At 40.1% G+C, this 20,603-nt stretch overlaps 1 protein-coding gene across 2 annotated transcripts in view; it reads left to right on the forward strand.

The window, feature by feature from the left end:
* Positions 1-20,603, forward strand: part of EGFL6 (EGF like domain multiple 6) — a 62,070-nt gene that overhangs the window by 37,719 nt on the left and 3,748 nt on the right. Inside the window, exons 6-11 of one of the 2 annotated variants that reach the window (XM_017508818.2) lie at positions 820-954; positions 2,765-2,887; positions 11,224-11,550; positions 12,813-12,893; positions 13,993-14,094; positions 17,478-17,743. In XM_017508818.2, the coding sequence (XP_017364307.2) occupies positions 820-954; positions 2,765-2,887; positions 11,224-11,550; positions 12,813-12,893; positions 13,993-14,094; positions 17,478-17,743 (1,034 nt within the window). Of the gene's footprint in view, positions 1-819; positions 955-2,764; positions 2,888-11,223; positions 11,551-12,812; positions 12,894-13,989; positions 14,095-17,477; positions 17,744-20,603 lie in introns of both variants that reach the window. The other variant, XM_017508817.2, reaches the window with a different exon arrangement.

Here is a 20,603-nt window from a genome sequence, read left to right on the forward strand (position 1 = left end):
AAAAAAAAAAAAAAAATGCAAGGAAAATAGTAAGACAGCACCAACTTGCATGTTTAAGCCAGATTCAGAAGAACAACCTACCATCTATTTGATTTGGCATTTGAAAGTTAAACCAAGCCTGAGGCTTAGTGGATGGATCAGCATAGCTGTGAGCCCCTCTGTAACCTGACTCTCAATGGTAGAAAAGGAACAATATGCCTATTGTTGGCTAAAATAACATCATTACATAATTACACCAGACCCACAATGTATGCATAAGTACATGCCTTCACAACCCCATTTCTGTGAGTCAATATTGCAGGGGCCTTGGACAGTCTTACTAATGAAGTAGTTATTTTGTAAAATGCAAATTGTAAAAGTGTGTGTGTTTGATTTACTTAAAGCGTAGCTATTGGACTCTAGTTTCAAAAATTGTATCTGTTATACAATATACAATATTCACTCAGCTGGGGAAAATACTCACTCAGCACACATGTAATGTATAGGTACCAAGCCAGACACATGCTAACTGCCCAAGAACAGCCAAGGCCTAACAGAAGATGTGAATGTAAGTAATGACATTATAGAAAGATAATGCCTCCTGAAGAGGTATAAAGTAATATAAGTAGATAAAGTGAAGGGCTGTGTCTGTGCCTGGGGGATCTAGAACACTTGCCAGGGGATATGATGTTGGCACCAGTGTACTATAACCAGTTTCCCAGGTAAAGAAACTGCACGTGTGCATGCACAGTACAGGCTGTGTGTGTGTGTGTGTGCATGTATGCATGCATGTGGCTACTTTTCTTGCTATCAGTGACACCTTCTGGTTTTACATCCTAGATATTGATGAATGTGCCTCTGGCAAAGCCATCTGTCCCTACAATCGAAGATGTGTGAACACATTTGGAAGCTACTACTGCAAATGTCAAGTTGGTTTCAAACTGCAATATGTCAGTGGCCGATATGACTGTGTAGGTAAGATTTGATGGCACCTTTTCCTTTTTTCTCCTGTCCCCACCAAACCTTTGGGCCTTCTCTGCAGATATTTTGAAGTCAATTCAATCTATTAGTTGAACAATCACTGTGCTGACCAGCTTAACAATAAGGAAAAGATTTTTTAAACGTCTGGCATTTAGGGAATTCCAATGACATCAATCATAAAGCTAGGTCAATAAAGATTTAAAGTAAGGAATACAGCTCTCTTGTGAAAACGACTATCTTGAGATGATTTTGGTGGGACTCCTTTTAACTTGGTGTTTTGTTTTGTTTACATTTTTGGTTCTATCTCCAGTTACACATCTAAAAATGGGAACAACGAAGCAGTATTTATATTTGGTAAAAGGAAGAATAACAAGGTCTGTGTATTCTTGATCTCAGTGGTCTGTTTATAACAGTTTCCATCAGGGGTGGCTTTAGAGAAATGTATGAGAGACAGGAATGCCCATGCTCTTTCCTTTCTCCTCTTTCAGCCCTTTCATAGTTCAAGCTCCAAATATAATGTTCCCTTTCCAGGGTCATGAAAATCGCTCTCTGATAAGATTCTGGTACCAGTCAGCTATTGCCCTAATCTATGTGAAATAAGTATTTTGTTCTGTTCCTTAGTGAATAGATTTCAGGCATCCATGAACAAGTGAGATGGGGTATTTGGGGAACACTTGGATGCATTCCCATTGCCCTTTATATACTATAGGATGGGGCCTGCCCTATAGAAAGGGAAATTTGGGCTCCCTGTAGATTTCTGTACACATGTGTAACAAAGGTATATGCATGTCATGGAAGGCTAATGGTTGAGAAAAAATAGGATTTCTTTCAACCCTATACTCAGGGCTTCCCAGGACATGTCTTGTGTAATCATGTTGGGGCAACACACAATTGCTGGGTTTTGAACCATCTTGTGAAGTTTCCACAGCTCTTCCCTCAAATCTCAAACACAAAGACCATCCTAGAGAGGATCATAAAATCCATGTTTCTTGTGGACTTGGACTCCATGCCCTCCTGCAGACCCAACCAGTCCTGTAATCCTATGATGCTGTGTTACAGAGTTTAATCCTGTTTCCTCATACCTAAGGGGAGTTTCCATAGGACAGGGTGGAATTCACATGGAAAGCTTCAAAAGGAAACAAAACTTTTAGACGTTAAAAGTGATTAAGATTAGCATCTGCGCTCAGCTTTGTGGCTAAATTAAAACTAACAGGCTATGCTGTATATATATGTCTACAAATGCATAGATAGAAAATGGGGTGGAGAATACAGCAAATGAACCTCTCACTTAGGTGAAATTTAGTAATTTTCCTCCTCTAAAACTAGCAGACAAGCTCAGACCAGCCTGACCCTTTCTCCTGGCAGTCTTAGAACAAAATGCCTGTGCCTGTAAGTTAGATGATGTCAGTGGTTCCTAGTTGATCATGTATTTTGTTTGTTAGGAGTTTCAAACCCTTCCAAATATAGAATTGATTTTTTGATATTGTTATTGAGCTCTAAGTTAGATGAAAAAGTTAAGAGAAAAACCTAAACATCTTACAGATTTTAATAACATTGATAAGCAGGAGATGAAATTGCTGTGGGGGAGGTGGAGCAGCAAATACACTCCTTACATACCAGGCAGCAAACAAAGCCAGGGCCTCCGGCCAATGTGCCTGCAGTTCTGAACACCTCTCAGTTCTCAGGCAATGCTTGGTTTCTCAGGAGTGTTTAGTGCTTAGCCCTGCAGTTGGTCAAGTGTAAGGGACAGTCTTTCAGCAAGCCCTATACCACAGAGTTGTTCACTGGAATGTTCTTTTTTTAGATATAAATGAATGTACTATGGATTCCCATACGTGCAGCCACCATGCCAATTGCTTCAATACCCAAGGGTCCTTCAAGTGTAAATGCAAGCAGGGATATAAAGGCAACGGATTTCGGTGTTCCGGTAAGTAGCATTTGATCGTGATGCCTTAGCTATTCCCAATGAAGCATTCTCCCTATATCTCCTTCCTCTCTTTATTTCTTTCCTTCTTTCTTTGTCTCCCTCTCCGTCACTCTCATTCTGTGTGTGTGTGTCTGTGTGCGTGTGTGTAGTGTAGTGTCTGAGTTTAACTCTGCCTCAGCCTTTTCTTCTTTGCTAATTGGACCATATCTCCAATACCCACTGAAGTTGTAGGCACTAAACTTAAAGAAGAGCAAGGGTACTTAGTATCTTTCTGGCCACGGCATACTCAAATACTGAACATAAGATTTCAGGACAAAAGACACTGAGAAAATATATCAGGACAGACTGAGTTATGGTGCAGTAACAAGCAAACCTAAAATATCATTGGCTTAAAACCACAAAGGTTTTTAAACCAAGTGAATCAGGACATTTTCCAGAATGCATAACACAACCGAAACAAAGTATGATGAAGCTGAATCACCATAAGTATGATCAATTTATCTGTCATCCTCAGGCCCAGATTCACTTGTTTTAATGTATATAGCAGAGAGTTCTATTGTTCTTGCTGATAAATTCTTTCATACTGTGTGTTAAAACTTTAAATTTATAAACTAGCCATCTAACAATAAAATGTCACTGCTATTAATAACTACAACAACAATACAGGTTTATTTCTCACTCATGTAATATGTCCAAAGATAATTTTTCAGGGGTTTCTTGTCAATACAGTCACTTAAGGACATAGGCTGACAGAGGCCCCGTCATCTTATAGTACCATGGTCTCAATTTAAGGCTTTAGGGTTTGCCACAGCAGAGAAAGAAGCATGGAAAATCATGCACCAGCTCTTAATTTATTCAGTTAGGAAGTATCTAACATCAAGGGACAAAAATAATAATAAACTTGCTCTGTGCTCCAAAAGAGAAGAAAACTAGAAATCTTGGTGAACACCAGGAATGTCTTCCAAGGCAAGGCAGCTGTGATTACAGTGCAGTCACTCCCTTAGTACACAATATCTTACAATATTAAAAGTCATCCAGGTTCTGCTGGGTGTGACGGCTCACATCTGTAATCCTAGCACTTTGGGAGGCCCAAGTAGGTGGATCACCTGAGGTCAGGAGTTCAAGACCAGCCCGGCCAACATGGTGAAACACTGTCTCTACTAAAAATACAAAAAAATTAGCCAGGCATGGTGGTGCACGTCTTTAATCCCATCTACTTGGGAGTCTGAGACACAAGAATCACTTGAACTTGGGAGGCAGAGATTGCAGTGAGCCTCTGTACTCCAGAGATCACACCACTGCACTCTAGCCTGGGCAACAGAGTAAGACTCCATCTCAAGAAAATTTTTAAAAAATTAATAAAGTCATCCAGGCTTATCCCTCTGGTCATGCCCCTTTTAGCACTGGCTCATCATGTGACTAGACTTGTTGACTGTCCTGATTCAACTCTCTTATATACCCCTTAGCAGAGTTCCCACATGTTCAATAAATGTGGCTGCAAGGTATACCGTGACCTACGTCACATCCCATACCACTGTCTGGCCAATGCTGCCAATGATGCAAATGACTGTCAGACTATTGACCAGTCATACAAAAATAAACCATATGTACCATGATAGGCATTTAGCGCTACACCCGTAAAAGGTTCACAGTACCCCAGAGGGCTATTGTTGAGTACCACTGGACAAGAGTATGTACGAAAGAATATAACCAAAGAAATTGAGTCTGGAAATCAAATTCTGTGAAGAACTGCCAAAAGAATAGGGCAGCATTTAGTCTGGGAAGTATAGTATGGAAAAGCATAAATTGCGCCTGTAAATATTTTAAGAAATATGAAATAAAAGTGGCTTTCCAAAGCAAACTAAGTGCAGTGGGTGGTTACATTCTCTCTTAAACATGGCTGCTAGGTACTTTGGAGTGGAGCAGGGAACCCCATGGAGTAAGGACATTCCGCTGCCCCTGGTTTGCAGGCTGAGGGGTCTGAAACAGATTCCTGCATTGGGCTGGAGATGGGATTAAATGACCACTTAGTGTCCAGCAACTGGATGCCATGGTTTCTATCCCTCTAGATAGAAATATCCAATGATGTCCTTCTGAAACTTGATTCAGAGAGAGAGAGATTGGCTGCCCATGCAGCACTGTGCATAGGTAGGTTGTGGGGAAGGACACCATAACCTTGGGAGGCCCCCAGAGAGGAGACAGAATAAATCAGCTTTCCATATTGGATGAGTGCTCAAGGGACCCACGATCAAATCTCCTTGATGCCACCAAATTTGAACATGTATATTCCAGGTTGGGAAGGCCTGAATTTAAATCTTAGCTCTGCCCCATGCTGGCTGTGACCTTTAGCAAATTTCTTAACCTCTCTAAGCTCAGTTTCCTCCTATTCATAATGGGGTTTGTGGTAGTACTGTGGTGGGTTATTGTAATGGGCCAGCCCACAGTTTCTTGGAGCTCGCTAATCCTACCGAGGCAGAGTAGACAGTTGCATGTGTATCTCTAGCAGTGCTCTCTCTCTGACAGAAGTCTCTGGATAAATACTCCAGCTTCCACTTCACAGGGTGGGACAGTTCTGAGGTGTGCTCTGCATTGGGTCCCAGATGTCCCAGCAGGACTCAGCCCCAATTACCCACAGTGATTACCTGTCCATCTAAGTACCATCTTTTGGCTTTTCTCTCTTCCTGTCTTACTGTCTCCTCTCCCCAGTTTCTGCCTCCTGGAATCACCTTCCAAATAAGCCATCTGCACCCAAATCCTTGTCTCAGTCTCTGCTTGGAGGAACCCCACTAAGACAAATATGTCTTACAGAGGTTCATCGTGAGGTTTAAATGAGGTAATACAGGCAGAGAGCTTAGTTTAGCAGGAACACATAGTAGATGTTCATTAAAGTTAGTTGTGATTGTTATTAGTATCATTTCAATCAGCTGTTTGTTAAGGGCCACACACTCTGAAATTTCACAAAGATGAATGCAAAAAATGCTGTGCATATAAATAAAAGACACCTCAGGAAAACATCTGTTTCAGTAAGTGAGCAACTCACCCCCACATACTCACTCTCCTATTTCTAGGCATAAGAATTAAAGGCCCAGAGTAAACCTGGAGCCATCTTTCTTCCTCGTCATTTGATCCCCTTGAAACCACAATGTATTATTAATGTTAAAATGAAGGCAACATCTTTAAGCATGCAATTAGGTAGTTGTTTGCAGCCTGCATTTTCCATAATGTAACCCAGTGCTTTGAAATTGTAAATCCCACATCAACACAAACATTTCTTGTGTCAAGAAAATGTCTGTTTTTCTTGGACCATCCAACTTTATTTTGGGATAAAGGAAATTTGTCTTTATTCTTTGAAACCTCAAATTCATTACACTGTTCTATTCAATATCTGAAAATTATGCATTTTGTTATCCATTCTGCAGCTAATTTATTTCTTTAGTCTTTCACTGGAATGTTTATTTAAAGAAGAAAACTATCTTTGGGTCATTCACTATATTACTTGTCCAACCCTTTTCATTTTCCTTTAATTCTCCATAAAATAAACAGCTATGTTACTGTTGAAAATTCATCTTAACAAAGCCTTAACACTCATTCCTTAAAGGATACTCCAAAATCCACTCTTATGTACACACAAGAGTCATAAAAACAAAAATGAGAGAATTGTATCTAGTTAGCATTCAGCATTATAAAATGTTATATTGCAGAATACATTTGTATGCACATAAATTGCTATTGAATAATATAGGGCATAGGCTGGGTGCAGTGGCTCATGCCTGTTATCCTAGCACTTTGGGAAGCCGAGGCAGGCAGATTGCCTGAGCTCAGGAGTTTGAGACTAGTCTGGGAAACAGGATGAAACCCTGTCTCTACTAAAATACAAAAAATTAACCTGGCATGGTGGCATGTGCATGTAGTCCCAGCTACTCAGGAGGCTGAGGTAGGAGAATTGCTTGAACCCGGGAGGCAGGGATTGCAGTGAGCTGAGATAGCGTCACTGCACTCCAGACTGGGCAACACAGCAAGACTCTGTCTACATTTTATATATATATCTCTCTATATATATACATGGCATTGATGTAGCAACTTTTATTAAGTTCATTGTTTTGAAAAGTTCAGACTCTACATCACATTATGGAAAAGGAGTTAGATTATCCTAACCCAGTCTCTATACCTAAAGGAAGAAGCACTCTAAATGTAGATGTGTATATGTTTTATTGTTCTAATATGAGTATTAATAATATACTGCCAGATAATTTGGTCTTGATTTGACAGCAGCTACACCTCATTCTCAGAAAATCAAATGCCAGATAATACCCAATTTTGGGAGTAACAGTCAACTTAGGAAAGGAAACTGTCATTTGCTTACCAGGAGCACAGCTTCTGGAATCATTACCTTAGCTTGATTGCTGACTCCCTAGCCTACTACCTGCAGACTCAGAACAGATTATTTAACCTTTTGGTACCTCAGTTTCCACACCTGAAAAATAGAGATGATAATATCTAGCCCTTAATATTGCTTTGATGATTAAATTTATTCATACAGAATAAGTAAACATCCATCTAAAGGGTTTAGCACCAGCCCAGAATATATGAAATGCTTAATAGGCATGTGCTAGGAGTAAGAATAATAGTCACAAAGCCCTTCTTACCAAATTCAACAATTATTTCTATAGAAAAGCAGCTTGTTTAGTCATTAAAAATATGCTTATGGCTTAATTCAATTTATATAGTGTGTATCCAAGAATATGGGCTTTGGTACAACCAGACCATCCCCATTTTTTCTTCAATTATAAACATTAGAAATTCGGAGGTATGGCCTGGGAATTTTTCTAACTCAGGAAAAGATGTTACACATTCTGGTGATGAATGCTAAAAATAATAGCACACATGTTGAGTACATGCCAAACACTAATCTTAGTAATTGATGTGTGCTCACCCAGTTAAGCCTCCCAGAAAAAACCTATTCTTATCCAAACTTTATAAATGGAGAGACTGAGGCAAAGAGAAGTTAATTTTTCATTTGAGGACCTATGGCTAGAAGATGTGGGAGCTAGGAATCAAACTCAGGAAATTGGGCTTCAGGATTATGTGCTTAAAAACAGGACAGGTGTGTTCATGACCAATTGGTTAATCCTCTGTGATGGAGAACTCAAAGTTTGCCCTCCCCAGCAGACTCTGTTGGCTCACCTTTTGTTCCATCCTAGCCCCTTCCTGTTTCCTGGATCCCATGCTAGAATACATTCCTCATCTGTGGTTAAGCTCCTCCTTCCAGGACTGTGTCTAAAGCTCAGATTAGTAGAACTTTTCTCCTCCTAGATGATAGATCATCTAACGAACTAAGCACAGTTGAGTGAATGTCAGTCATGTTCCTCCTGGGTAAGATATTCTCACCTAAGAGTGATCTTCTATAAAGTTTTATTCCAAAGATATGAAATTAAAATTAGGGTTTTCAGGTTGGTAGAAGTGTTTGACAACATGGGTATTTGGAGAAATCTCAAATCCCTCCCAAGAGAAATTGTCAACTTTACAAAAAAACTGGCCTGCGAACCTGAAGACTTTGAAATATCTAAGTTTTATATCTGAGTTCCCCAAATGTGCCAAAGACCGTCCTACTGCAACTCCCTCCACATTTTTTGTTTTTTTGAGATGGTGTCTCACTCTGTTGCCCTGCCTGGAGAGTAGTGGCATGATCTTGGCTCATTGCAACCTCTGCCTCCTGGGTTCAAGCAATTCTCCTGCCTCAGCCTCCTGAGTAGCTGGGATTACAGGCACTTGCCACCATGCCCAGCTAACTTTTGTATTTTTAGTAGAGACAGGGTTTTACTATGTTGGCCAGGCTGGTCTTGGACTTCCGACCTCAAGTTATCTGCCTGCCTCAGGCTCCCAAAGTTCTGGGATTACAGGCTGAGCCACCACACCTAGTCCCTCCCACATTTTTATATTCTCAAGAAGATGATGTAATAATCAATAAATTTTTACGAGAAAACCATCATAATGTCAAATTTAAAGCAGCAATAACTAAATAAATCCAAATCTACTTATGCATATGCATATCATTAAAGTGCATTTTTATCCTTGCCTAGCTTTCTCTTTACATACTAAGAGAATGAAATTGTCAACACTATCAAGGTTATGATGTTTTGGTTTTTGTTTCTTCTCAATAGGAACATTTGAACTTCAAAGCAGAAACTGAAAGCAGATGTTTAGGTTTGCCTGGTGTGGGTTGAAACCCTTTCCTCATTATTTATTAAAGGTCTTTAGTTTTATGTTACTGATTGCAAAAAGGAAATTTACAGAGAATAGGGGTTTCCTGTTAATTTTTCTTGCTGGGTACTGGGAAAGATGTCCCATGGACAGAATTACAGTGGGGCCTCCAGAGGAAGGTCTATATATAATCACACATTATGGTCATAACTTAACATGCAACCTCTGGCAAAGTAGCTGAAACAGGCCATCTGAAGGTCAGGAAAATGAGTAATGATGCATTACTTGTTGGTTTCATACCTATAGTCAGACTGTCACAATGTTAAATAACTAGAATATTTCACTGAAAATAAAGATGTTGCTCTTTTGATTCCAAAGTAAAATCAATGTATTAAGAGCATATATATTTTCAAAGCATTTTTCTTCTCCCTGTTGGTTACCCCAACTATTGTGGACTCCTCTTTGTTTTTTTTTCTACTACTTTGATATAGATTGAATCACCCAAATGATAGAGAAGGAATAAAGCAGGAGAAGAGGTTAAAATATTGCCAAGAAAAATACTGTAATAAAATCCCAGTCCAATTTTTTATAGTACTCTTTTTAGGCATCAAAATTGATGTCTGCCCCCTTGTTCCATTTTCCTCTAAACTATTTCCAAATAATAGAATTATGTGAATTGACTGAGGTGTTATTAGACCCTTTCTTGCTTATTCATAGATTAGTACATGCCTAGATATTTTATAGTGAGGCAATATGTTTGATTTTAAAGATCAGTGTTTTTAATTTTTAAAAAATTAATTACTTTTTTCTATCAGTTGGATATTCTGAATTATCATGAGTATATCCCTGAAAAGGAGGCATATATCTTTGAATTATAGATCTCAAGGAATTTGAACCAGTCTAGAGAAAAGTTACCTTAATCTTAAAGCAGGAACCAATCTATCATAGAAATAGGACTTGAAAAAGAGTCGTTCATGGTCAGGTGCAGTGGCTCATGCCTGTAATCCCAACACTTTCGGAGGCCAAGGTGGGTGGATCACCTGAGGTCAGGAGTTCAAGACCAGCCTGGCCAACATGGCAAAACCCCATCTCTACTAAAAATACAAAAATAAGCCTGGTGTGGTAGCATGCACCTGTAATCCCAGCTACTCAGGAGGCTGAGGCAGGAGAATCGCTTGAACCTGGGAGGGGGAGGTTGCAGTGAGCCAACATCGTTTCACTGCATTCCAGCCTTGGCAACAAGAGTGAAGCTCTGTCTCAAATATTTATAAAAGAAAGAAAGAAAAAAGAAAAGAAAAAGAGTCATTCATATGCTCTATTCCCAAATCTTAGTTCTGTCCCTAGTTAGATGAGTGACTTTGGGCAAGTCACTTAACACCCAGTTGCCTCATCTACAAGACAAGAGTCCCTGACTAAATGAACTCTTTTGTACCTCTCGAGTTTGACACTTTTTCCTCCAAGGGTCGTTAGTCCACTGAAGGATAGGAACCATTGATCTAGAGGTATATTTTTAAAGTAATACTTTTGCAGTGAGAAATAGTAAATGAAAAATAGTAAGCATAGAAGCCTCTCTGAAATATTTAATAAATAAAATCATTTAACTTTAGATAATGGTTGACTGAGGTGAAAAAGGGGAGAGAAAGGAGGGGAAAGAAAATTGGGTATGTGTATATTGAACAATAAGTCACCATTTTTATAGGTCACAAATGGCTCATTATTACAACTTACATGGTTCAAACTAATGCTGTAGCTTTAATCTTTGAACATCAAATTTGGACAAATCTATAAGGCTACCAGGACAATACCAGTTTTGGAGAATACCAGAATGAAAGCAGAAATATTAGAAGACCCTGGCAAATCCATGTCTTTGGGATCTGTAGCCCAATTGGATAGCAGTAGGTGTTTCACTAAAGTAGTCTCTGAAGCAAAACAAAAGATAATTAAGATAAGTACCATAACACTGATCTGCTTAAAACAGATACAAATATAGTTCTTCCTAATTTATCAAATGGTAGAGCCTCCTGTGGGTTCATTTTGGAAGCATTCACTTACTACACTTTAGCACTTTTTAAATGCTCCATTTTTGTGAGTAATTATCAGCCAATTTGGAACGTCTTGCCTCTTATTTGTTTTAGCTATCCCTGAAAAATCTGTAAAGGAAGTCCTCAGAGCACCTGGTACCATCAAAGACAGAATCAAGAAGTTGTTTGCTCACAAAAACAGCATGAAAAAGAAGGTAAAAATTAAAAATGTCACCCCAGAACCCACCAGGACTCCTACCCATAAGGCAAACTTGCAACCCTTCAACCATGAAGAGAGTATTTCCAGAGATGGGAACTCTCACGGAGATAAAAAAGGGAATGAAGAGAGAATGAAAGAGGGGTTTGTGGAGAAGAAAAGAGAAGAGAAAGACCTGAAGAATGACATAGAGCAGGAGCGAAGCCTGCGAGGAGATGTGTTTTGTGAGTGTTACTTTTATTTTACATGTTTTATGAAAAATGAATTGCAATTTCTCCTGGCAAATGAAAGAAGACAAAAAGTCAGTTTCATAGCTTAAGTAAAATGGGTTGGGCCTTAAGTCTTGAGAAGCAGTATTCTCTGTAAGGTCTAGAAACAAACAAATTCTACAGACACCCAATCAAACCTGCTGCTCTAAGAACCAAGGAAGGGAAGTCCTGTTCCCCTGACTGGGAGGCTTCCTATTTGACACAGACCTTCCATTCTCACTTTAAGCCAAGGAAGCCTGCTTGTCCTACAATTACAGTGGTTTGGCTGCCCAGCCCTCCACAATGTATGCCCCCAAATCAGAGAGAGGCTCACTGCGTGGATCTGCTAAGCTCTACCTTTTTACTTCTTGAAGGCACTTTGACAGGTCTAGTCTAAGAAAATGAAACCTCACAGTTGTGTGGTTATGATTTTAAAAGCCAAAATCGACAAATGTAGGAGGATAAATTTTATAGTGGAGCTTAAGTTTTCTGTGTGAACTAGAGAACTCCCATACTCCTTTTTCACTGGTTGCTGTGCAGAGCCCACCATAAAGCTCAGTCCCCCAGGATGGTTTCCATATAAACCCACCGTGCATCTCCACACTGAGACTTTCCCATTCTTTCTGAATGGGCATTTGTTGCTCCCTCTGTTTTGTCTTGTCTAGTCTTGGCTCTGTGACTGGTGGTCATATATACAAATGCCAGTTGGATCTAACCAAAGGAAAAGTAGACACAGGCCCACCTCTCCAAGAACTAGCATCCAATGNTCAGGAGGCTGAGGCAGGAGAATTGCCTGAACCCAGGAGGCGGAGGTTGCGGTGAGCCGAGATCGCGCCATGGCACTCCAGCCTGGGTAACAAGAGAGAAACTCCGTCTCAAAAAAAAAAAAAAAAAAAAAAAAAAAAAAAAAAAAAAAAAAAAGAAATAAATAAATAAATAAATAAAAGCATGTTTCCAAAACCTGATGAGAAGGGATGTATCAACAGTGTAGATGCCTAGTTCACTCAAGGGAGTATCTGGAAAAGATGTTCTAGATGAGGAAATGTAATTTATTTGGAAATGTTAGAGAAACACTGGATCCAATGTAAATTATTTGGAAATGTTAGAGAAACACTGCTCTAATATATTCTGTAATTAGAATACATGATTTAACCTTCTCTGTTTGGTCATTTGATGCATACCTTCTGAGCATGTGGGCTTTAAGTGTTTTTCTTAACTGACCAAGTGTTCTTTATTAGCCCCTAAGGTGAATGAAGCAGGAGAATTTGGTCTGGTTCTGGTCCAAAGGAAAGCGCTAACTTCCAAACTAGAACACAAAGGTAAATAAAACTTTCTCCCAAATGTATGCTCTTTCACATTGTCCATGTCATTTTCATTTCTTCATACAGTGAAATGATTGTTTATGAATCCCTGCTTCACTCATAAAGCCCCAAGGGAAACATCATTACATCATACATACAGTGCCAGTATTAAAATGGCACTGTATGTATGATGTAATGATGTAAAGTAGGTTCGTGCTACTATACTTGAGCCTGGGTAACAGAGCAAGACCCTGTCTCAAAAAAAAAAAAAAAAAAAAAAAAAGTAGAAAGTTCCAGCAAGGTGTTCACTGGTTTATTTGGGCAGGAGAGATTTTATTTTCTGGCCTGCATTTGATAAACAATTGCTTATATTCTCTGTTTCTCTTTGTGCATGGGGATCTTGCCCATTACTTATTTTTTTAATTTGTTATTTGTTTGTTTGGTTTTGGGTTTTTTTTGCAACGTAGTCTTGCACTGTCACCCGGGCTGGAGTGCAGTGTGATTACAGGTGCCTGCCATCACGCCCAGCTAATTTTTTGTATTTTTAGTGGAGATAGGGTTTCCCTATGTTGGCCAGGCTGGTCTCAAACTCCTGACCTCATGATCCGCCCACCTTGGCCTCCCAAAGTGCTGGGATTACAGGTATGAACCACCGTGCCTGGCCTTATTTTTGTTTTTGTTTTGAAACAGAGTCTTGCCTTGTCACCCAGGCTGAAGTGCAATGGCATGATCTCGGCTCACTGCAACCTCCACCTCCCGGGTTCAAACAATTCTCCTGCCTCAGCCTCTCAAGTAGCTGGGATTACAGGCACCTACCACCACATCTAGCTAATTTTTGTATTTTTAATGAAGATGAGGTTTCATCATATTGGCCAGGCTGGTCTCGAGCTCCTGACCTCGTGATCTGCCCACCTCAGCCTCCCAAAGTTTTTTTGTTTTTTTTAATATCACAACAGAATTTGTTCAGAATGGCTTCACAGATGCAACTCAAAACAGGATATGCCATGATCTGTACTCTGTACAACTGAAAACAAGGTATTGCCTTCCAAAACTCCAAATGTTAGACATCTTCCTAATGCTCTTAGAGGTTATGAAATTTGTTCTTTCTTTTTAGCAGATTTAAATATCACAGTTGACTGCAGCTTCGATCATGGGATCTGTGACTGGAGACAGGATAGAGAAGATGATTTTGACTGGAATCCTGCTGATCGAGATAATGGTATTTAGATTTGACAATTTTATGTTCTGTAATATGGTAAAGGTATAGAAGGCCCTCCGTGAGTGGCGAGTTGTTATTCCTACTACTCATCAGGGCAGGGTTGCTTGTCATTTTTGGAAATTATTAGACCTTCCAAGATCTCCCTTGATAGATGATTAATTTGACCAGCGTATATTCTGCTTAATCCCTTTCCCACACACCTGCCTCCACAAAGGATCTGTGAACAAACATCTTCCATATTCATTCTCCTTCTGCTGAGAGAGAGATGTTGAGATTTGTATAAAGTTTGGAAGAGTTGGCGAAAAGATAGAAGTTGTTTCTTCCCAGTTTACCAGTCATGGCACCTTGTAGTTTTTGTTTTGTTTTGTTTTGTTTTGTTTTCATGGGGGAAATAAATCTTGAAAGGAAATATGACCTCTACCTAAACCTGGCGTTTTAGTAGAGTGGCCCCTCAAAGCATGAAAACCATAATAAGCATCAAGTCAATGACCTGAACTCCTGGGCTGAGCTTTCCCTTCTGTTTGTTGCTTGAGGTTTTCTTTCAAGCCACATGTCCTTGAATTTTTCTTAATCTTATCTGTGAGCTACAGACTTCCCACCCTTCCCATTGCCTACTTAAACATTACTGATGGACCCTAACTATCCCCTTACGTGTTTGGCTTGCAGATCCCATTTAGAGCACAGATTGAATCTCTGTCTCTTGAAGACTGGCTAAATAATTAAAGACAACTGTTATACCTTCAGGGACTCCAGTTCCTTACCAATCAAATTATTTCTTTGGGAATCTACAGGCTCAACCCTCAGCTAAAAGGTCCTTCTTTTAGATCCTTCTTCTAGACTAATTTCTCCCCAACATCTTTCCTTTAATGCCCTCACATGCACTCAGAAAACCTAGATATCCCCTAATAATAATTCCTTTTAGAACTTGGGGTTAGGGAAGAGGGGATACATCTCACACAGCAGTTGTGTGAGTGAGACTTTTACTAAAGATTCAGTGTAAGCAAAGGGCAAATTTAACCAGGCTGAAAACACCGTATCACTGGAAAAGCTATCTTGTTGATGACTAACCTGAGTTTCTCTTTTCTTCCATGATGGCATCTCTAAATTTATGTCTACCACAGCTATATCATACTGGGAGCCCATAGGTTATTCCAGGACCTCCACAACTGATAAATACAGTTACATTAGGTCTTAAGTTGAGTTTTCTGTCCATTGGAAATTCCCTATTTACAAGCATTCAATTCACAAATAACCCCAGGGTTCTCAGCTTTCGCATCATTCAAATCATACCCCCTTTCCTCCTGCACCTCCATTGGCTCTCTAGGTGAGGTTTTCATTCCCTCTGTACAGCTAAATATGAAAAAGAAACATGACCAAGGCAGGAGGATCACTTGAACCCAGGAGTTTGAGACCAGCCTGGGCAACATAGGGGGATCCCATCTCTACAAGATATTGAAAAAATAGGACAGATGCAGTGGCTCATGCCTGTAATCTCAGCACTTTGGGTGGCCGAGGTGGGTGGATTTCCTGAGGTCAGGAGTTCCAGACCAGCCTGGCCAACATGATGAAACCCTGTCTCTACTAAAAATACAGAAATTAGCTGAGTGGGGTGGTGTGTGCCTGTAATCCCAGCTACTCAGGAAGCTGAGGCTGGAGAACTTCTTGAACCTGGGAGGCAGAAGTTGCAGTGGGCTGAGATCGCGCCATTGCACTCGAGCCTGTGTGACAGAGCAAGACTCTGTCTCCAAAAAAAAAAAAAAGAAAAGAAAAAGAAAAAAGAAAAAATTATCTGAGTATGGCAGCATACACCTGTGATCCCAGCTACTCAGGAGGCTGAGAGAATGTAGCTGAAAGAGATAACAGATAAAGTATAGGATGCCTATATTTCAGACAGGCAATGAATACTTTTTAGTATGTCTTGGACATGTAGTGTATCTGAAATTCAAACTCCACTGGGCATCCTATATTTTTATTTGCTAAATCTGGATACCCTACTACCTGGGGAAGAAGACCAGTCTCTGGATGCACTGAAAACTAAGGCAATGTGGCTGGGCGCGGTGGCTCACGCCTGTAATCCCAGTACTTTGGGAGGCCGATGTGGGTGGATCACGAGGTCAAGAGATCGAGACCATCCTGGTCAACATGGTGAAACCCCATCTCTACTAAAAATACAAAAATTAGCTGGGCATGGTGGCGTGTGCCTGTAATCCCAGCTACTCAGGAGGCTGAGGCAGGAGAATTGCCTGAACCCAGGAGGCGGAGGTTGCGGTGAGCCGAGATCGCGCCATTGCACTCCAGCCTGGGTAACAAGAGAGAAACTCCGTCTCAAAAAAAAAAAAAAAAAAAAAAAAAAAAAAAAAAAAAAAAAAAAAAAAAAAAAAAGAAAAAAAAAAAAAAAAAAAAAAAAAAAAAAAAAAAAAAAAAAAAAAAAAAAAGAAAGAAAAGAAAACTAAGGCAATGTCAGCCTGGGTCCTGCAAGTATCTCTGATTTGGAGTAGCAGAAGACCATCTTCTTCCTGGCTTCTACAGAAATTTTTCCTTCTTATCAACTTCTTCAGACCCTACTCTTTGAGACTTTTTGCCTAAGTTCATCAAAGCCACAACCTGAAGATGGGAGATGAGCAAAAGTCCACTACCACAGGTTAAAAGATACTTAGAAGATTTGTAGGAGTTGGAGGACAGTGTTCCTGTAATACTAAATCAGAAATTGGAGCGATATGTTACACATGGTAGTTGAGCTCCATGAAACCACTAGTATAAATGCAGGTGTGTTGTGGATTAAACACCAGCTGAGTGGGGTGGTGTGTGCCTGTAATCCCAGCTACTCGGGAGGCTGAGGCAGGAGAATTGCTTGAACTTGGGAGGCAGAGGTTGCAGTGAGCTGAGATCTCGCCACTTAAGGAGCTGATCATCTTATATGTCATTGGCTCAGTGGGGAATATGCATTCCAAGTTTCTGGACCCACTCAAGGAGTTGATCACCTTACATATAATTGACTCAGTGGGGAAATGCATTCGAAGTTTCAAATCACCGAAATGGAAATGAGATTTTGGAACACAAGTTCTCCATCAACTGCAGATTACCTGCAGCGCTAAAGGATCATTTAATTAGATTCTTACCCCATATCTGCTACTACCAAGCTTTGTGAATGTGAAAAAATTCCTCTGACCCTCAGTTTACTTGTCTATATAACAAAAGACTTCAATTATGTGATCCCTAAAATCTATTTTAGCATGAAACTTTTGTTCCTATGTTCAAAATGAAAAGGACTTCAGCTTTCCCTATAGAAGATGATTGTTCACTTTTTATAGGTTTCTTATACATTAAAGCCAAACTCCTTACAATGGCCTCATTAATTGTGCATTTTTCCCTGTCTCTTAAAGCTATTGGCTACTATATGGCAGTTCCGGCCTTGGCAGGTCACAAGAAAGACATTGGCCGATTGAAACTTCTCCTCCCTGACCTGCAGCCCCAAAGCAACTTCTGTTTGTTCTTTGATTACCGGCTGGCCGGAGACAAAGTCGGGAAACTTCGAGTGTTTGTGAAAAACAGTAATAATGTACTGGCATGGGAGGAGACCACGAGTAAGGATGAAAAGTGGAAGACAGGGAAAATTCAGTTGTATCAAGGAACTGATGCTACCAAAAGTGTAAGTGAGGGAAAAATGATATAACTTGATATTTGCATTATTTTGCAATGATTTAACAAACGAAACAAAACATTTATTGAAGTATGTAGGCATTAGGGATACAACGATGAATAAGACTTTTTCCCTATACTTAAAGAACTTATATTCTGGAGCTGAATAGGCAAGGTGATTAATCGGCACAACTCATGCATACTTATCTGGCATATGCATATCATGTTCTGTGGAAATGACCTGTTTGTCAGGCTCCTCTCACCAGCATCTTTCCAAATCAGGTTATACATTCCTTAGTATGTAAAAGAATGTCACTCTCATTCATTCTATGCCCAGAACTTAGTATAGTGAATGGCAGCTAGAAGGTGATTTTTTTTTAATGTTTTTAAACTGAACTGAGAGAGTTGCTATTGTCAGGGTCCCCAGGACCACCCTTAGGTTCAGTGAGTCCCTAGAAGGACCACACAGAAGTCAGAAAAGCTGTTATATCCACAAGTACAGTTTGTATAGATTAAAATCAGCAAAGGGAAAAGACACATAGGGCAGAATCCAGGAAAGACCAGGCACAGGCGTGCAGTTTTTGTCTCCCAGTAGAGTCATATGGGCAGCTATTAATTCTCCCAGAAATCACACATGATGACACTCACAAAGTATTGCCCACCAGGGAAGCTCACCCAAGCCTTTCTGTCCAAGGTTTTTGTTGGGGGTCAGTCTGCTCATGTGATCATCTGAGTAGCTGAATTTAGTTATCCAGTTTCCAGCCTCTCTAGTGGTCAAGTTGATACCGTGTGACTCAAGGCCCCCACCGTAAGTCACATTGTTAACATAAACTATCTGGCATGGCCTAAGGCCTCAGGTAAACAAAGGCAGTTTTAATCAAACAGGATATTACAAGGGCTTAGAGGTTGTCTCCTAAGAACCAGTCAAGGGCCAAATATTTCTTTGGAATGTGTAGGGTTTGAACAACCCAGACCTACTGAGTTAATCTTTTGTTGCACAGTGGGTTTAATAAAGGAAAAGGAAACAGAGTTTTTAAGAGGAAGATGGTCAAGTGGATGAAACACTGAGGAAGAACAACATAATAAAAATGGCAAAGAGTCTATTAAGTTTGACCCATTGGGAGGTGGCTGGTGACCTTTACAAGAGTTCTTCCTTTGGAGGGGAAGGGCCAAAGGTCTCACTTCAGAAAAGTGAAAAGGGAAGAGATCAGAGCCTGGAGGCAGCCACCGTGGACCCTTGTGAAGAGTTTAGTCAAGGTGGGAAGGAAAAAGATAGGATGAAAGCTAAAAAGAGGCACATCAAGTGGTGATAATAGGAAGAACAATTAGTAGATCCATGTATTAGGATTCTATTTATACTTTGCTTGTGAAAGATGACTAATGCAAATTTAACATCTTTTAATTTACTTGTCACGCTTTAATTAAAACAGAGCATCTTATTTAAAATATGTCATAAGACATGGCTATAAATAAACGTATATGTTGGTACCAGTTACTGAATTTCCTAACCACTCTTGCCTTCTGTGGTAAAGGCAGCCAGTGCTTGTTCAGGAATGATACATGCATTAATTTGAGTTTACTCTTATAGCAGTACATTTAAATCAATACAAATCTAGTCCACGTGTTTTTCTTGTTGTGTTTGGGGCATGGTTTGGGGACTGTGGCACTGAGCCATGCTATATATCGATGACATCCCCTGTTAGAAAATTGAAACATGCCTCTGCACAGCATTCATAATTACTTCCATGTTGACTGTATTCATGTGATGGAGAATATTTTTTATATAACATGGTAGCTTGCAGGGCGAGTATACTATCAAAACAGTGATTTTTTTTTTAATGCACATTTCTGTAGACACGCCACCAAAGAGCCTAGCCAACAATCACACTGGAACACAGCAGTGCTTTCATAAGAGGCATGCTCAGACCCAGGCATCTGTTCCCTGAATTCTTCAGTTCTAGGGGAAATCTTGATGGGGGGATATTGAAGGGTAAGGAGGCTGACTAATCCAGTCTAAAGAATATATTCCAGTTTAGCAATATCATATTGGCTGTGGACATTTGTAACAGATGTGACTCTTGCTGCATAAACTTGGGCGTACAAGGTAAGTCACATTGCTTTCTCGAAATCAAATTATTTCTGAATCCAAAGCCCCATCCCATTAGGCTGGGGGGAAATTCAATCTTGGCTATTTCCTTATGCAGGGTTGGGGGAGGGGCCCCCTCCCTAGGGTAGCCTGCACTTTTGAAAGGCTAAGAGTGGCCCATACGTTAAGAAGAGGGTAGCACATCTTTACTTCATCATGAAGGTCATGGATACCCACATCTTTTGCACCTACTTGACCTTTGAAGTTACTTATCCCTTCAACTTCCATGCCAGGACCAGACACAGAAACCTTTACTGGAGCTGGAATCTTGATGCTGAGAATCTAGCCTCAATAGAAACATCAGACAACCATTTTCTGCCCAGGGCTCTGCCAGGGAGACGCAGTGGTGCAGCTTCCTAGTACTGGAGAATCTCACATCTCCCCTCACCACTTCTCCTTTTAACTCTCTACCTTCAACCACAGTCTCAGGAAGTTAAGCTTATGGGTCACAAATGTCAGGAAAGAGACCGTCTTCCAGAAAAGTCTGCTTTTGATTATTATATCCCAAATCTCCTTAATAAAAAATACATTAAAATCCTGCCTAATTTTTGAGGGGATAGAGAAAGTAAAAATACAGTAAAAAACAAACACAAGGGGCCTGGCACAGTGGCTCACGCCTGTAATCCTAGCACTTTAGGAGGCCAAGGCAGGCACATCACTTGAGGTCAGGAGTTTGAGACCAGTCTGGTCAACATGGAGAAACCCCTATCTCTACTAAAAAAAA

The sequence above is a fragment of the Cebus imitator genome, unplaced genomic scaffold (genome assembly GCF_001604975.1).
Source record: "Cebus imitator isolate Cc_AM_T3 unplaced genomic scaffold, Cebus_imitator-1.0 Scaffold401, whole genome shotgun sequence".
Taxonomy (NCBI): domain Eukaryota; kingdom Metazoa; phylum Chordata; class Mammalia; order Primates; family Cebidae; genus Cebus; species Cebus imitator.